The sequence below is a fragment of the Fundulus heteroclitus genome, chromosome 22 (assembly GCF_011125445.2).
Source record: "Fundulus heteroclitus isolate FHET01 chromosome 22, MU-UCD_Fhet_4.1, whole genome shotgun sequence".
NCBI lineage: Eukaryota > Metazoa > Chordata > Actinopteri > Cyprinodontiformes > Fundulidae > Fundulus > Fundulus heteroclitus.
In genome coordinates, this window is record NC_046382.1 from 1,026,676 (window position 1) to 1,042,625 (window position 15,950).

General features: G+C 47.5%; 1 protein-coding gene across 6 annotated transcripts in view; it reads left to right on the forward strand.

Moving 5' to 3' along the window:
• Window positions 1–1,475: 1,475 nt before the first annotated feature.
• Window positions 1,476–15,950, forward strand: part of LOC118557111 (echinoderm microtubule-associated protein-like 6) — a 60,701-nt gene continuing 46,226 nt past the window's right edge. For all 6 annotated transcript variants that reach the window (XM_036126300.1, XM_036126303.1, XM_036126301.1 and 3 more), the window contains exon 1: window positions 1,476–2,832. In XM_036126300.1, the coding sequence (XP_035982193.1) occupies window positions 2,636–2,832 (197 nt within the window). In that variant the 5' untranslated portion in view covers window positions 1,476–2,635. The remainder of the gene's footprint in view (window positions 2,833–15,950) is intronic.

Genomic DNA, 15,950 nt, shown 5'->3' on the forward strand with positions numbered 1-15,950 from the left:
CACCTGAGCCAATAATCAGGTCATCAGCAGGACTCTGGAGAACCTGACTGCCCTGGTTTAAACCAACACATGTAAACTGGTTAATCTGTGGTCAAGTCTGTGGATGTTTCAATTAAACACTTTCTCCTCTGACTGTATATGTTTCACTGTGTCCAAAGTGTGGCTCGGGGACCATTTGCAGCTTAAAATCGTCTTGTAATTAAAATGTTAGGTATGAGTATTAGTCTTTGAATAATAAGTTTTAGCTGCTCTTTAATTTATGCGTAAACGGGACAACATCTGTTCCAGGACTCAGATGCAGACTTTCAATCATCTGTTCTGAATTCGTTAGAATCGGGTTCAGCACCGAGGACAGCTCCTCTTAATGAACCAATGGGATTTGTAGTTCTTACAGCTTCTCTGATCGAAAATGTTCTGGAAGGAACACAGACTCCCATGGTGCTTTGCGCCTGCGTGTCCTGCTGGGGTGTTTTCTCTGCGTGCGCAGGTGTTGCATTCAGAGTCTGAGCTGTCAGCAGAGTCCTCCTCTGAGCCTTCAAAATAAAAGCTTTCAGCATTCACACCCCATTTAATGCAAAGCAGCATTCAGTCAGAACCGAGGAAGGATCGGATCTGTTTCACTCAGCCATTATGTAAACTTGGGTAAGGTTGGTTTTAATGGTTTTAATTCTAAATAAATACTTAAATTATACATTTAGATCTAATAATTTTTCACAGGGAGCCATTGACAGTAAGTTTCTGACCACTCGGTTCCCCACTGTTCCAAGTGTTCTGGATAATGGTTCTTTCTGCCTGTGGTTCAACATCCTTGAAACTCTTCCCAGGTTGATGCACATGCGTTTTACACCAGTTCTTGAATTTATTTAAAATGGGAGGAGATGTTCTGCTTTCTGAGCCTCCTTCATGTTACCAGACAGGTTCGAATTGATGTTTTCATTTTCCTTAGGCAGCAATCATCCTTACATAGAACTAAGTTTGATTTGAGAGCTTTTTATCTAAATAAATTAAATCATTTGAAAATATTTCTCTCCTGTTTCATATTAAAATGATCTTGATCACTTCAAACATAGATGTGACAAAAAAGGGCTGAATATTTTTTTTTATCGTCATGCATAAATAACCCATGAAGGTAAAAACAATCTGATCAGATGAAAGACTCTAAAATCACAAAATTACAATTATTTTTCTTGTCTTGCTCAATTATATTGTGTTCTTCTTTTTTCTGTTCTTTTTAGAAGCTAAATACTATATATATATATATATATATATATATATATATATATATATATATATATATTTATATTTATATATATTTATATTTATATCGGTGGGAAAAAAAACTATTTAAATGTATAAAAGTACATTAAATAGTTTCTTTTTGAATTTATAAATTATATTTTTTAATATTAAAGTCTTTATTGACTCAGGCTCCTCCTCGTCGGCATTTTCAAAGCTTTTATTTTTAATAACCGGATGTGCGCGCGGGCGTGCCTCTGGATGCGCGCGCCCGTCCGCTGAGCCATCGGGTCTTCAGCAGTCTGCTCCCAGGGAGGCTCTCCTCACACCAGAACCTCCGGTCCGGATCCCGGAGCTCCAGCTCCGGTTCTCTCTGCCCGTCTGAGGGGCGCGGCTGCAGCCGGACGATGCTCTCCTCCTGCGGGGAACCCGCGCTCTCCTCCGGCGTCCTGCGCCCAGGATGCTGCTCCGTGGAGCCGGGGCTGCTCCCCTCCTCTGCCCGCTGAACTTGGACCATCTGCGGGGATTAAACATTTGTCGGTGCCGCTCCCTGCCGCCCCGGCTCCTCGGCTCCTCGGCTCTCTCCGGAGCGGCCCGACCCTCCCCGGTGGGAACCAGCCGCCTCCGTTATTCGGTGGATAATTGCTCTCCCAGCTGCGGCTCCTTCTCCAGCTCCTGCGCTCTGGTGGAGATGATGTGAGGAGGGACCACCGCCGGGGGAGAGGATGGGAGGATTATCCTGCAGTGGGATTATATTTCCAGGATCAGGGATGGAGCCGTGCCCCGCTGGCTGAGCCCGGCTGAGTGGGTTTGGACCGGCCAGGAACTTTCCACTCCAGATTTACCCACGTCTGCCTCCAGAATTCATCTGGGAGAAACGCCCCTCCTCAGGTCCAGACCGGAGCCCTCCTGGTTCAGAACCAGAGAAAAGTTGATGAAACAGGAGGATCCGTCAGGGTGGTGTTCGGTTCTGGTTCTGGTTCCGAGCCTGCAGAGATTGAGCCCTGACCAATAAGAAAAGCCACCAGCTGTCAGAACCTCCTCTGTGTTCTCCACAGGTTTAAAGATCTTAGAGGTTTCATCCTGGAGGAGTCAGAACCGGGCCTCTGTTCTGGTTCTGAAGAGGTCCAGTCCAGCCTCGCCTCTTCTTCTCTGAACCTTTGTCTGATTTAAATAAAAACATTATCCAGTAAAAAATAAGAATCAGAGGAAACCTGTTGCCTTGAACCGGAATGACTGGATCTTTGTAGTGACAGAACCAGAACCAGAACCACCCACACAGTTAAAGAGCTCCATCCTTCTGTTCTGGAGGATCCTGAATAATATCCAGAACCAGAGCACCAGAAGGAGGAAGAGGAGGAGGAGGAGGAGGACAGCGGGTCCCGTCAGATGAGGGAGCATGTCGGACCGGACCGCCCCGGGCTGCCGCCTCAGACTGGACTGGGTCTACGGGTACCGGGGCCACCAGTGCCGCAACAACCTCTTCTACACCGCCGGCAAGGAGCTGGTGTACTTCGTGGCCGGGGTGGGCGTGGTCTACAACACCAGGGAGCACAGCCAGAGGTTCTACCTGGGTCACAATGATGACATCATCAGGTAAGACACCTGGAACCGGACGACCCGGCGCACCAGAACCAGGGCAGGACCTGTGCCGTTAATGGTCGCTAAGTTAATTTAGTTTTACTCCCACTGACCACTTCCTCGTTAGCTAACATTAAAGCAGCCAATCACAGGGCAGCTAGATGACCTGGTGCAGGTGGAGGTGAGAACTCGGGTGGAGAAGAGGTCCGGTTGGTGCCGAGCGGCCAGAAGAAGAGCAGAAACACCCGTTAAGGCAGATTAATTATGAACAAAGCTCTGATGAAGACGATTAAAATGTTCTTCTATGAAGCAGACAGGGACCTTCTCCCTTAAACTGGTCCTGGTTCTGACGGTTCTGGTTCTGGATAGAAAACAGAACCGAGGCACGAAGCAGACGGTGATGATGGTTGTTCTTAGTCCTGGAGGTGATGGAGACGAGTTAATGTCCCTCAGCTCAGCCTCGGTAGAGCAGCGGCGGGTCTTCCTGGCTCTTTGGACCTGGATGGACCTTCTGCCAGATTCCTGGTTGGAGGTCTCAGGGACTCCTGGTGTGATGGAAGTGTTTCTGGTGCTGCTGATGAAACCTGAAACAGCTTCCATCCCTTTCTCCCTGGATGAAAACTCTGCCAACGACGTTTAGAATAAGTCACCCAGGGCAGGGAGACTCTGTTGGGGGTCCTTCTGGGTCCTTCAGGGTTCTTCTGGGTCCTTCTGGGTCCTTCTGGGTCCGTTAGATCAGGAGTCACCACCTTTTTATAAACTGAGAGCTACTTTATTATAGGAAGAGCTACCTGTGCTGACCATTTAGCTAGAAGAGTCAGAGTTCATCGTAACTTTATGTAAAATAAACACATTATTCATGCTTTGTTGTAGATATTGTCATTTTTAAATCTGTATAAATGCAGGTGTGAATAAACAGGAAGAGTAACAGGATAAAGTTAAGTAGTTTTAAATGCAGCTCAGTGGCGGTTGTATCATTTTTAGACCTGGGTCCTGTCCGCCACATGTGGTACTCATGGGCTGCCTGGAGCCTACGGGCCGCATGTTGGTGACCCCTGCTGTAGGGTATCTGCTGCTGCTGGTGCTGGGGCAGAGATCTCTGAGGGGGGAGATCCTGCACTGATGGGAGTTTGAAGAGCAGCTACATTAGCTCCATGCAGCTCAACACTTCAGGCGTGGTTGTAGCAGGATGCCTGAGTGTGTGTGTGTGTGGTGGGGGGGGCGGCATTTAAACTGCTGTTTCTTTTGTCATAGAGCAGACTACAAATACCTTTATTGTCCCTCAAACTGCAAACAGGGAACTAAAAGTATGTAAAGTGTTCTTCAAATCGTTGTATTTGTCCTTGATTTGAGCAGCAAAATAAGACAGTCTCCCAATGGAATAAGATAAGATAAGAATAAGAACAGCTCATCTCCATCACCTTATTTATGGTGCAGAATATCTAATTATTTTATTTTAGGGTTAAAATACTCATAGTGTCATTAGTAAATAGTCCTATTTGCTGCTCAAATCAAGGGAAAATATACCAATTTCAAGAAAAGGATACTTTTAGTTCTCTTTTTGCAGGTCAGAGGGGAAATTCATGTCTGACAGAGAGAAACAGGTAGATAGGAGAGTTTAGACTGACACACGTTATTTATTAATGAGTTAAAAGCTACTTATAAAGTTAGGAGAGAGAAATCCTGTTTAATTATGAACAGATAATAGTAATGACAGCTTGGTGATGGCCGCTGTGGTCCGGCTGCTGCTGTGATGAAGCTGCAGATCCTCCAGAGCGTCCATAAAGCTGCAGATCCTCCAGAGCGTCCATAAAGCTGCAGATCCACCAGAGCGTCCTTAAAGCTGCAGATCCTCCAGAGCGTCCATAAAGCTGCAGATCCTCCAGAGCGTCCATAAAGCTGCAGATCCTCCAGAGCGTCCATAAAGCTGCAGATCCTCCAGAGCGTCCATAAAGCTGCAGATCCTCCAGAGCGTCCATAAAGCTGCAGATCCTCCAGAGCGTCCATAAAGCTGCAGATCCTCCAGAGCGTCCTTAAAGCTGCAGATCCTCCAGAGCGTCCATGAAGCTGCAGATCCTCCAGAGCGTCCTTAAAGCTGCAGATCCTCCAGAGCGTCCTTAAAGCTGCAGATCCACCAGAGCGTCCATAAAGCTGCAGATCCTCCAGAGCGTCCTTAAAGCTGCAGATCCACCAGAGCGTCCATAAAGCTGCAGATCCACCAGAGCGTCCATAAAGCTGCAGATCCACCAGAGCGTCCATAAATCTGCAGATCCTCCAGAGCGTCCTTAAAGCTGCAGATCCTCCAGAGCGTCCTTAAAGCTGCAGATCCTCCAGAGCGTCCTTAAAGCTGCAAATCCTCCAGAGCGTCCATAAAGCTGCAGGTCCTCCAGAGCGTCCATAAAGCTGCAGATCCACCAGAGCGCCCATAAAGCTGCAGATCCACCAGAGCGTCCATAAAGCTGCAGATCCTCCAGAGCGTCCATAAAGCTGCAGATCCACCAGAGCGTCCATAAAGCTGCAGATCCTCCAGAGCGTCCATGAAGCTGCAGATCCACCAGAGCGCCCATAAAGCTGCAGAACCTCCAGAGCGTCCATAAAGCTGCAGATCCTCCAGAGCGTCCATAAAGCTGCAGATCCTCCAGAGCGTCCTTAAAGCTGCAGATCCTCCAGAGCGTCCATAAAGCTGCAGATCCTCCAGAGCGTCCTTAAAGCTGCAGATCCTCCAGAGCGTCCATAAAGCTGCAGATCCTCCAGAGCGTCCTTAAAGCTGCAGATCCTCCAGAGCGTCCATAAAGCTGCAGAACCTCCAGAGCGTCCATAAAGCTGCAGATCCTCCAGAGCGTCCATAAAGCTGCAGATCCTCCAGAGCGTCCTTAAAGCTGCAGATCCTCCAGAGCGTCCATAAAGCTGCAGATCCTCCAGAGCGTCCATAAAGCTGCAGATCCTCCAGAGCGTCCTTAAAGCTGCAGATCCTCCAGAGCGTCCATAAAGCTGCAGATCCTCCAGAGCGTCCTTAAAGCTGCAGATCCTCCAGAGCGTCCTTAAAGCTGCAGATCCTCCAGAGCGTCCATAAAGCTGCAGAACCTCCAGAGCGTCCATAAAGCTGCAGATCCTCCAGAGCGTCCATAAAGCTGCAGATCCTCCAGAGCGTCCTTAAAGCTGCAGATCCTCCAGAGCGTCCATAAAGCTGCAGATCCTCCAGAGCGTCCATAAAGCTGCAGATCCTCCAGAGCGTCCTTAAAGCTGCAGATCTTCCAGAGCGTCCATAAAGCTGCAGATCCTCCAGAGCGTCCATAAAGCTGCAGATCCTCCAGAGCGTCCATGAAGCTGCAGATCCACCAGAGCGCCCATAAAGCTGCAGAACCTCCAGAGCGTCCATAAAGCTGCAGATCCTCCAGAGCGTCCTTAAAGCTGCAGATCCTCCAGAGCGTCCATAAAGCTGCAGATCCTCCAGAGCGTCCATAAAGCTGCAGATCCTCCAGAGCGTCCTTAAAGCTGCAGATCCTCCAGAGCGTCCATAAAGCTGCAGATCCTCCAGAGCGTCCATAAAGCTGCAGATCCTCCAGAGCGTCCTTAAAGCTGCAGATCTTCCAGAGCGTCCATAAAGCTGCAGATCCTCCAGAGCGTCCATAAAGCTGCAGATCCTCCAGAGCGTCCATGAAGCTGCAGATCCACCAGAGCGCCCATAAAGCTGCAGATCCTCCAGAGCGTCCATAAAGCTGCAGATCCTCCAGAGCGTCCTTAAAGCTGCAGATCCTCCAGAGCGTCCTTCCTCCTTCAGACTGTGACGGAACATCTCTCCTGCAGAGAAAACCCAGAGAGCCTGATCAGAGGAACCAGCTGGAGGCTCAGAAACATTGAGCTAGGATTAAACCTCAGCGTCAGGAACAGCTCTGTGGGTTTTCTCTGCATCTTCTCTGCAGCGTCCAGCTGCTGCATGCAGACGCTGATAATCTGCCTGATGGAAGCAGATCTGTGAACTCACGGCGACACAGAGCGACGCACACAACAACTAAACCTTTGTTCAGAGCATCAATCACCCAGGAAGCTCTGATCTGGGATTATTATCTACTGAAACCAGCAGAAAGATTTACATCTGTAAATTAATTTATTCTCTGTTTCTCTCAGATTCATTTAGTTTAGTCAGAAATAACAGGCGACCAATGAGAGGACAGTTTATAACCAAGAACACAGATTTTCTGCTGTAGATCCGAGGAGGAGCCTCCAGTCTTCTGCTGATGCTCCTGATGGTTCATCAGAATCCATCCAGAACCATTAAAAAACCCAGTCTGCAGGCTTAGGTGTGTCCTGGTCCTGGTCCTGGTTCTGTTCCTGGTCCTGGTCCTGTTCCTGGTCCTGGTTCTGGTTCTGGTCCTGGTTCTGGTTCTGAAGCCGACCCCCCCGGCCTTAGAGCAGACGGATCCTATCAGCTGATGGGTCCAGTTCTGGTCACTGAGGTTTATTGCAGCGTCTCCAGGATGAACTCCAGTTCTCCTGATTTATTGGGCTGTTACAGATTTTCAGTCTTTTTTACACCATATTTGCTTATTTTCTGTGTTTTAGTCTCTCTGTAGTGATTTTAAACCTTCCTGTCAGTCGTTGTTGGATCCCTCCTGGTTCCTCTGGTGCTCCTGTTCATCCTGGGTTTGGTGCTCAGAAAGAGTCACTTTAACTGGACTGGTTGCTGGTTCCACACCAGAGAGCTTAGCTCACGCTGTCCAGACTCCTGTCCAGAGTTTCTGCTGATGGCTCAGATCCAGAGCTGCAGCCGGTCTGAACCGTAGCGAGGGATCCAGAGACCCCCCCCCCCCACACTAGAAATCAGATCTTCATTCTCATCAACCAGAGCCATTTGGAGAGGAAGTAGCAGGAGGACTCCAGGATGGTTTCAGATCTGAGGGAAGCTGCTCAGCCTGATCAGTTTCTACATCATGTGACATCATTCAGCCACAGCTTCCCTTTAAGTCCTCACAGGCTCTAAATTCTCCACTTTATTTAAGTCTAAAAACTTTTTATGTCACAATAGTGTTCTCTTTTGGAGACGTTGCGATATCTTCATCACATCTGAGAAAGGCTTTCAGGAGAATTTAGCTTCATGTCAGACGTTCACTCAGCTCTGATGAAACTCTGATTCCTGAGAAACGAGGCAGCAGAGGGGAGGCTGGTGATTCAGGGAGGTCGCTCATTCATGGAAACACACACACACACACACACAAACACACACACACACACACACACACCTGGTATTCAGCCTATGAGTCATCCCAGCAGCTCGGACAGCTTTTACAGCTGCAGCCTGGGGTGTTTTCTGTGTGTGTGTGTGTGTGTGTTTTCTCTGTGTGTGTGTGTGTGTGTGTGTGTGTGTGTGTGTGTGTGTGTGACTAATTGTGACGCTGAATGCTGCCTCTTCCACATCAGCGCCTCTGATGAGCGTCAGGTTTGTGTCTGGGTCCAGGTTTCCCTCCCTGCTGCCTGCAGGTCTTCAGCTTTCATGGCAGCATGGTGGAGCAGTGGTTAGCATGCTAGCCCAGTGGTTAGCATGATAGCCCAGTGGTTAGCATGCTAGCCCAGTGGTTAGCATGCTAGCCTCACAGCTAGGAGGTCTGTTAGCGTCCAGGTTCTCCTGCCACTGAAGACATGCCGGTCCGGTCGGCCATCAGTGGCAGCAGCTCAGGCTGACCCTCCGTCTGAGTTTATAATGACAGATAATCAGAATGTTTGGCTGATCTGTTGTTTTATCAGCGCTGATCCACAAACACTGCAGGTCTCCTGCTGCTTTACACGCACTAAAGCTTTCTGGAGCTTTTCTGGAGCTTTTCTGGAGCTTTTCTGGAGCTTTTCTGGGTCTTTTCCTGGTCCTTTCTGGATCTTTTCTGGAGCTTTTCTGTGTCTTTTCTGGTCCTTTCTGGAGCTTTTCTGGAGCTTTTCTGGATCTTTTCTGGAGCTTTTCTGGAGCTTTCTGGAGCTTTTCTGGTCCTCTGAGCATCTCAGCGCTGCTGGACCTGCAGGCTGCTGCTCAGAACATGGTCTCCTCACCAACCTCTCTGCTCTTTAGCTGCTGTTCATCGTTCATGATCCGGTTCTGGATCATTTTCCTGGGCAGAACCGGATCTGCAGTTTCATTTCCCTCCTTGGTGGTTAAAGTTGACGTTCCTCTGATGCCTTTTCATTCTTCTCTGGTGTTTTCAGGTGGAAGCTGTGACTGTTGTCCAGGTTATTGTGTCTCAGCTATGACCGTTATAGATTATACATTATTATAGATCATATCTGTGATGGTGTGTCCCTCTCCTCTGACATTTGGGCCAATTAGAGCCCGACCAGCTGCCGGGTCAGTGCGCTCTGGTTCTCCCTTCCTTTTCTCTTCTGTCCCACTTCCTGCCGGTGGCCTGCAGGCAGAAGTTCCCGACCAGCCGAGCTCACAGAGCGCAGCATCATTATGTTTGTGTTTCTGCTTGAATGAGTAAAGTGGAGCGGCCATCTGGAGGCAGAACCAGAGTCCACAGCTCCTCTGAGCCGCCTGCAGGCCTTCTGCTAACACATTCATTCATTAAAGGAACTCTGCTCCACTTTTCACATTTAAACCCACCAGCATGTCTCTGCTCATCCGCCTGGCTGTTAAATGTGGTTCTGTTTGGACCCGTTGTTCTGTTGGCGACCCGGTTTGGACCGAGCAGCAGCTGCAGATGGCCTGATGGCTTCGCCCTCATCATCATGCCTCCTCCACCGTGCCCTGTAGCTCTGAGGTGTTGGTGCTGGAATGCTGGGTTTTCCTAAGCATGGTTCTGTGCTTCCTGGTCAGACGTCTCCAGTTTGGTACCACCTAGAAGCCAGGCCTCACTTGCCATCTTGAAAAGAAAGAAAATATATAATAATGATAACATAATATAAATTGTGATTCACTCAGTCATTTGTAATAAGTAATGTTTTATCTAATTTCCTATTTTTTTTATCATATTCTCTTTAAAATTGCAGACTTTTCGCTATTTTTCATGTAAATCCTTGGTGGCCGCAGCGAGCTTGTCCTCCCCTGGGATTGCGCAATCCCATGTTTACTGCGCTGACTTCCATTCTGTGAATGCATCTTCCTGTCTCTAGATCATAAATTCAATTGTTCAAACAGTTATTAACTGATTTTCCACAATTTATTTTATGTGGATAGCTTATTGTGTTTTGGTCATCAAACTGTGTGCAGGTAACATGTTTTCGTGGTGCTGCGCGATCATAACCAGCAGAGAACTGGTTGTAGGTGAGGCCGGCAGTTCCTTGGCCTCTAGGCAGGGGGCGCTCAAGGAGCACCGCTCCTGATCCTAAAACTGTAGAGTGACAGCAAGTTATGGATTTATTATTATTAGCGAGTTTTGCTAAACAAGTAAATCACTAAAAAGACTCTAAACATACAGCTGGAACAGGACTGATGAAGGAAGGCTTTCCTCCCTGGCAGTGAGCTCCACTGAGACTGAGAGACTTTTAAAACTGAATAAGAATAATAATAAAAAGAACTTTTACCGGAAAATGAAGATATTTTTGTGCAGAAAGAGCGCCGCATGGACTTAATTTATAAGAAGAGGTAAGACAGCGATAATTATTCATGTTTTGTTTTTGTGATAAAATGTGCGTAATGTGAGTTATATTTTTAGAATGTGTTACAAATGCAGAAATCCACCATAACTCATAAACTGTTACCAATCAAATGACAAATAATTTAGTTTTATTTTTTTCATCAATGAATCAATATTTTTCCATGTCTCTTGGTTAATTGATTTGGCTCAATCAGTCCCCTTCAGCACTTTGCATTCAGTCTACTCTGTAGAGTGGATATATTTATAAATCTGACTCTGATGACGTCACTGGCAGACCCGGTCCTGGAGCCAGACTGGTTCTGTTGTCCTGCAGGTTTTCCATGTATTAATGATCCTTGTGTGTAGAAGGATGGACCATGAAGTTCTGGTTCATCTCCTTGGACAGGTCCTCCTTCTTCTTCATGTTCGCTGCGTCTCCTGCAGGACTGCCCCAAACCAGACCTGATGTCCTGGTTAAAGTGGCCCAGGTCCAGCTTGTGGACCTCCAGAACAAGCAGGTTCTGATGGAGGACACCTCTGCCATGCTACATGCAGACCATCCTCCCTCTGGAGACCTCCAGTTGCTTCCCTCAGGGGTCTGCAGGGAAGACCAGGAGTCTCCTCTGGGACCCTACGGCACCTCACCGATGCTCCCGGGTCGACCCGGCCCGGTTCTGGTTCCGTATGTTTGATGAGTGGAGAAGCTGCAGATCAGCTTCACACCAGGAATGATAAAGTCTCCAATGACTGACTTGTGGCTGCAGAGTTTTTGTCAACTAGAACCTTCTTCTAGTCGTTCTCCATGAAGCTCTGATTTACGGTGTTCAGAACTTAGTCGTCCCGTTCCACCTGAGCTGTGGGTCTCTGCAGCTCCTCCAGAGCCACCATGGTCCTCCTGGTTAACCTCCACCTGAGCTGCTGGTCTCTGCAGCTCCTCCAGAGCCACCATGGTCCTCCTGGTTAACCTCCACCTGAGCTGCTGGTCTCTGCAGCTCCTCCAGAGCCACCATGGTCCTCCTGGTTAACCTCCACCTGAGCTGCTGGTCTCTGCAGCTCCTCCAGAGCCACCATGGTCCTCCTGGTTAACCTCCACCTGAGCAGCTGGTCTCTGCAGCTCCTCCAGAGCCACCATGGTCCTCCTGGTTAACCTCCACCTGAGCTGCTGGTCTCTGCAGCTCCTCCAGAGCCACCATGGTCCTCCTGCTTCTCTGATCAATGCTCTCCTGGTCCAGCCTGTCAGTCCAGGTAGACGTCCATGTCCTGGTAGGTCTGCAGGTGCTCCATCCTCTCTCCAGGTCCACATGATGATCAGAACTCTGGGAGGTTCTGTAGAACCTGATCCTGCTGTAAACTGGACCAGAACTTTTGGCTGGGTTCCTTGGTCTCTATGATGCTGTTTCTTCTCTGATGTTCTCTGGAGAACCTCTGAGGCCAGAACCAGCACATCTGGATCTATATAACCCAGCTGGGTTAGGGGGCAGCAGAGGTTTATATCTGTGAACATGTTAAAGCTGCAGAACATTGTTCTTCCTCTTCACAGTCAGTAGGACACAATGTGGAGGGTTAGAGCGTATAATCCTGCCTGACTGATCAGATGGGTCTGTGTTCTGACAGCCGGTCCAGCAGGTCCAGCCGGTGCTCAGGAGACCTCCTGTGTCCGGCGTCAGGTTCTGCTGCTGTTTGCAGGTGGAGAGCGTCTGGTCTCCCTGTTGACACAGCGGGTCACGTGGGAGGAGCAGAGCGATGGAGCCCAGATTACAGGTCTGCTCAGACAGAGAGGCAGGACTGCTGTTTGACAAACAGACCTGGAATCAGTCGCTCTGAGGATCTGACAGAAGAACCAACACCCTCATTCCAGCTCTCCTCCATGTCACAAAGACCACCAGTTCTTCAGCTTATAGTCTGGTTTTATTTCAAGGCTCTGGTGGCTCCCAGACAGGATACTGGTGCAAAGCCCTTTGGGTCAGGACCGAGGACGGAGGCCTCCTTATGGGACATGTCACCTGTGAAGATCTCCTGAAGGTCTGCAGATCTTCTCTGGACACGGAGCTGATATCACCAGTGGGTGGAGGCAGATGAGCGTTCACACTGAGCCTGGTTCTGGTTCTGCTGGAGGTTCTCCTCCCTGTTAAAGGGGAGTTTTCCTCTCCACTGTCGCTTCATGCATGCTCAGTATGAGGGATTGCTGCAAAGCCATCAACAATGCAGACGACTGTCCACTGTGGCTCTACGCTCTTTCAGGAGGAGTGAATGCTGCTTGGAGAGACTTGATGCAACCTGCTGGGTTTCCTTAGAGAGGAAACTTTCTCACCAACCTGGAGGATCTGATGGAGGCTGACTTTGGAAAGAGCCTTGAGTTGATTTGTTGTGAAGTGGAGCTATATAAATCAAACTGCATTGAATCATGTTGATTCTTTCCGCGCGTCCTACAACATGAACCATCTCCTCCTCAGTCGGTTCTGCAGAGTTCAGCTGCAGACGGATCTGGTCTCACTGCTGTTTGGAGACATCAGTGGAATCCATCTTATTATTGATTTGCTCTCCAAAGCTCTGGTACTGAACCGGTTTCTGGGTTCCTCCATCAGTCCGGTTCATCAACGCTGTTTTTTGGGTTTAAATCATCTGTAATTTAATTTAAAACATTTCTATAAATAAATCTAACAGGAGTTAAAGTTCAGCAGCTCGTCTTCCTCCATGACGCTGCTGGTTGAAGGACTTCCTGGGTCCATTAACACGGATCTCCAGGCTCTTCCCCTAGACTGACCCGTTCAGGCAGAACCAGAACCCCTGCTGGGAGTCGGCCCAGCAGGTTCTGGTTCTGCCTCCTTCATGCTGTGAACCAGCGGCTCGTTGTTCCTCCTGACAGGCTGATGGCTCAGCGATGCGTTCACTGACAGTAGGAAATGCTGCGGGCTGGTATCTGGGCTGCAGGACGGGTTCTGAACTGGAAGCAGATCATTTACGCTCATGTTCTTCCTCTTTTGTTCCCCAGGCGCTTCTTTTATTTCTCCACATGTTTGTTTCTGTTCCTTTTGGTCCGTTTTTCTCCAGTTTTTGGTTTTGAACCATTTTTCTTTTGCTTCATCAGTTTCCTGTCATCAGAGTGTAGCTGTTTGGCTCATATTTGATTTTCACCCCATCTTTTTTAATTGTTTTCAGTTTATTTTAATTTTTGTTGCTGCTTCTGTTTTTCAAAGTCAGACTTTTAGGTTTTTCACATTCATGATTTTCAACTCTGACCCTTTTCCACATCTTTATATTTAAACTGATCTTATTTTTTGTTCTTCTCTCTTGTTCATCTGAACTTGTTCTCTCTTATTTCATGTGTTATAATTTGCTGCTTGCCACGTTGTTTTGTGGTTTCTCCTGTTGTTTTAATCTTTAGTCGTCTTTTTAATCTGTTTTTATCTTTATTTCTTTGCTTTGGCCTGTTTTGTGGCTGGTTTACCTCGTTTGTTTCCTTACAGTGGAGCATACTTCTGTCTTCATCATGTCCATCTTTAGATCTTTGCCGGCAGCATCATTATGGAGAAGTTCAGGTTTTATTGCTGACTCGGTGAACGTTGGTCTCAGACGTTGGTTTCTGCTGGTCATGTGAAGAGAAGCGGCCGTCTTGCTGGTGACAGATCTGATGGCAGCAGCCAGAGCAGCAAGCTGCTGCCCGGTGGCTCGGAGCCTTCGCAGCTCAGTGGTCTTCATTAAGATGATGAGTAAGAAATGATCTGTGCAGCATCCCACCGCCAATCTGCCCCGCAGCCCTCGATGTTCTGCCGATCCGCTGGCACTCCGTCCTGCACGCACAGATTTATCCAGTAAAGCTCTGCTCAGCTTCACAAACTGCATCCAATCAGCTCACTGCGAGGAGGCAGGGGTCAAAGGTCAGCTTCCTGCAGGCAGCACCCTCTGGTTTCACTCAGGAAATGGTTTATGCAAAGATTTCCTACAAAACCAAAGATTTCAAACCGCATTTGGTGAAATAAAAATCTGTGATCGTATTTATTGCTGCAGCTGCAGCTGAGGAGGCATTCAGACAGAGTCAGGAAGCCAGACGGGTTTATAATCTGGGTCCAGATCTGAACTCACTTGGCTGAGTTCTGACAGAACAGACCCGGCTCAGATGAGGAGATGTTTGTCCTCGGAGCAGAAGGAGTTTTATTTACAGCCTTCTTATTGTCTCTGTTAGAAATGCCTGGAAGCTGAAAGGTACCAGCTGTCTGGGTCTCAGACGTCCAGAGAAGAAGAAGTCCAGATCTTCACAGCTGATAACCAGCTGATAACCGGCAGAGTGTAACTAGTTATCTCTAAGCTCTGTTTATTCATCCAGACGTTATTTAGACATTAAGTCCAGCTTAAAATGTGAAACCAGGTTTATGAGCTGTTGATCTTTGATCCGTTTAATGTCTTTTTATGCCATAAATTAAACTGATGAAAACGAGAGCTGTTGATCCAGGCTGAACTCGATCTAAAATAATTTTTATGAATAAAAACAAACACGATGTTCATCATCAGCTGCTGGGAACAGAGGCTGAACAACACGGTCACTGAAACTGGTTCATGATAATCTCCATCCTACAGAGGATGTAGGATCTAATATTATTATTATTATTATTATTATTATTATTATTATAGATTTAAACAGTCAGGGAGGAGGATGGTCTGGTCCTGACGCCTCCTGAGCGCCACCATGTGGAGGTTTACCCATCACCCTCCGGTAAGCAGAGACCTGGGGGCAGAGCCGACTCTCTGGAGGACCGACCTGACCTAACCTGGGTCTACCACCCTGCAGGAAAACCTTCTTCCTGGGCAGGTGTCCAAAGTGTGGCGCGGGGGCCGTATGGGGCCCTTGGAATGATTTTATAAGGCCCCCAATCCCGATTCAAGATTGTTAGAAACTTGTCAGAACAGGCGGTTGAAGGGATTGGATGTATTTTTGTTTAGGTGTTGATATTTTCACTGACAAATAAAAAAATTATCTAAAAGTGTAAAATGTTCAGCATGACAGGAACTACGAGTCTTTAATTCACCGTTTTGCTGTGAGCAAGAATAAAAGCATCATGCAGAACATTGAGGATGTATTCATCAGGTTTAGAGGAGCGATTCCCTCGTTCTCGTTTAGTTTTTCTGTTTTGACTGAACACTCGTTTACACATTCATGTTCCACAAACATCTGCATATGTTGATGCTTTTATTAAAATGTTACATCTGTATCTACTGTTGAGCAGGTAAAAAACACGATAATAAGTTTGGTATTTTTAATTTTAAAGAACAAAAATGTCACGCTAACTAAAAATAAAAATTTTTGTGGCCTGTGCATAATTTTAGCTTGGTGGTGAACAGTCAGGACGCGGCTGTTCGCTGAGGGGCAATATGGTACTTTAGCACCCCCTCTGGTGGTCAGAGGGAGTGCACAGCTAACAGGTGCAGGGTTTTTAAGTCAAATATAATTATATAAATAAAGACATGTTGGTTTTTAAAATGATAGAATATTGATATCTGCCTTGTTTAGATTACAGAAGTAACATTTTCTTTGATCAGGTCAGTCATCTGCTGCTGATAATTGAATCAGAACGTTGT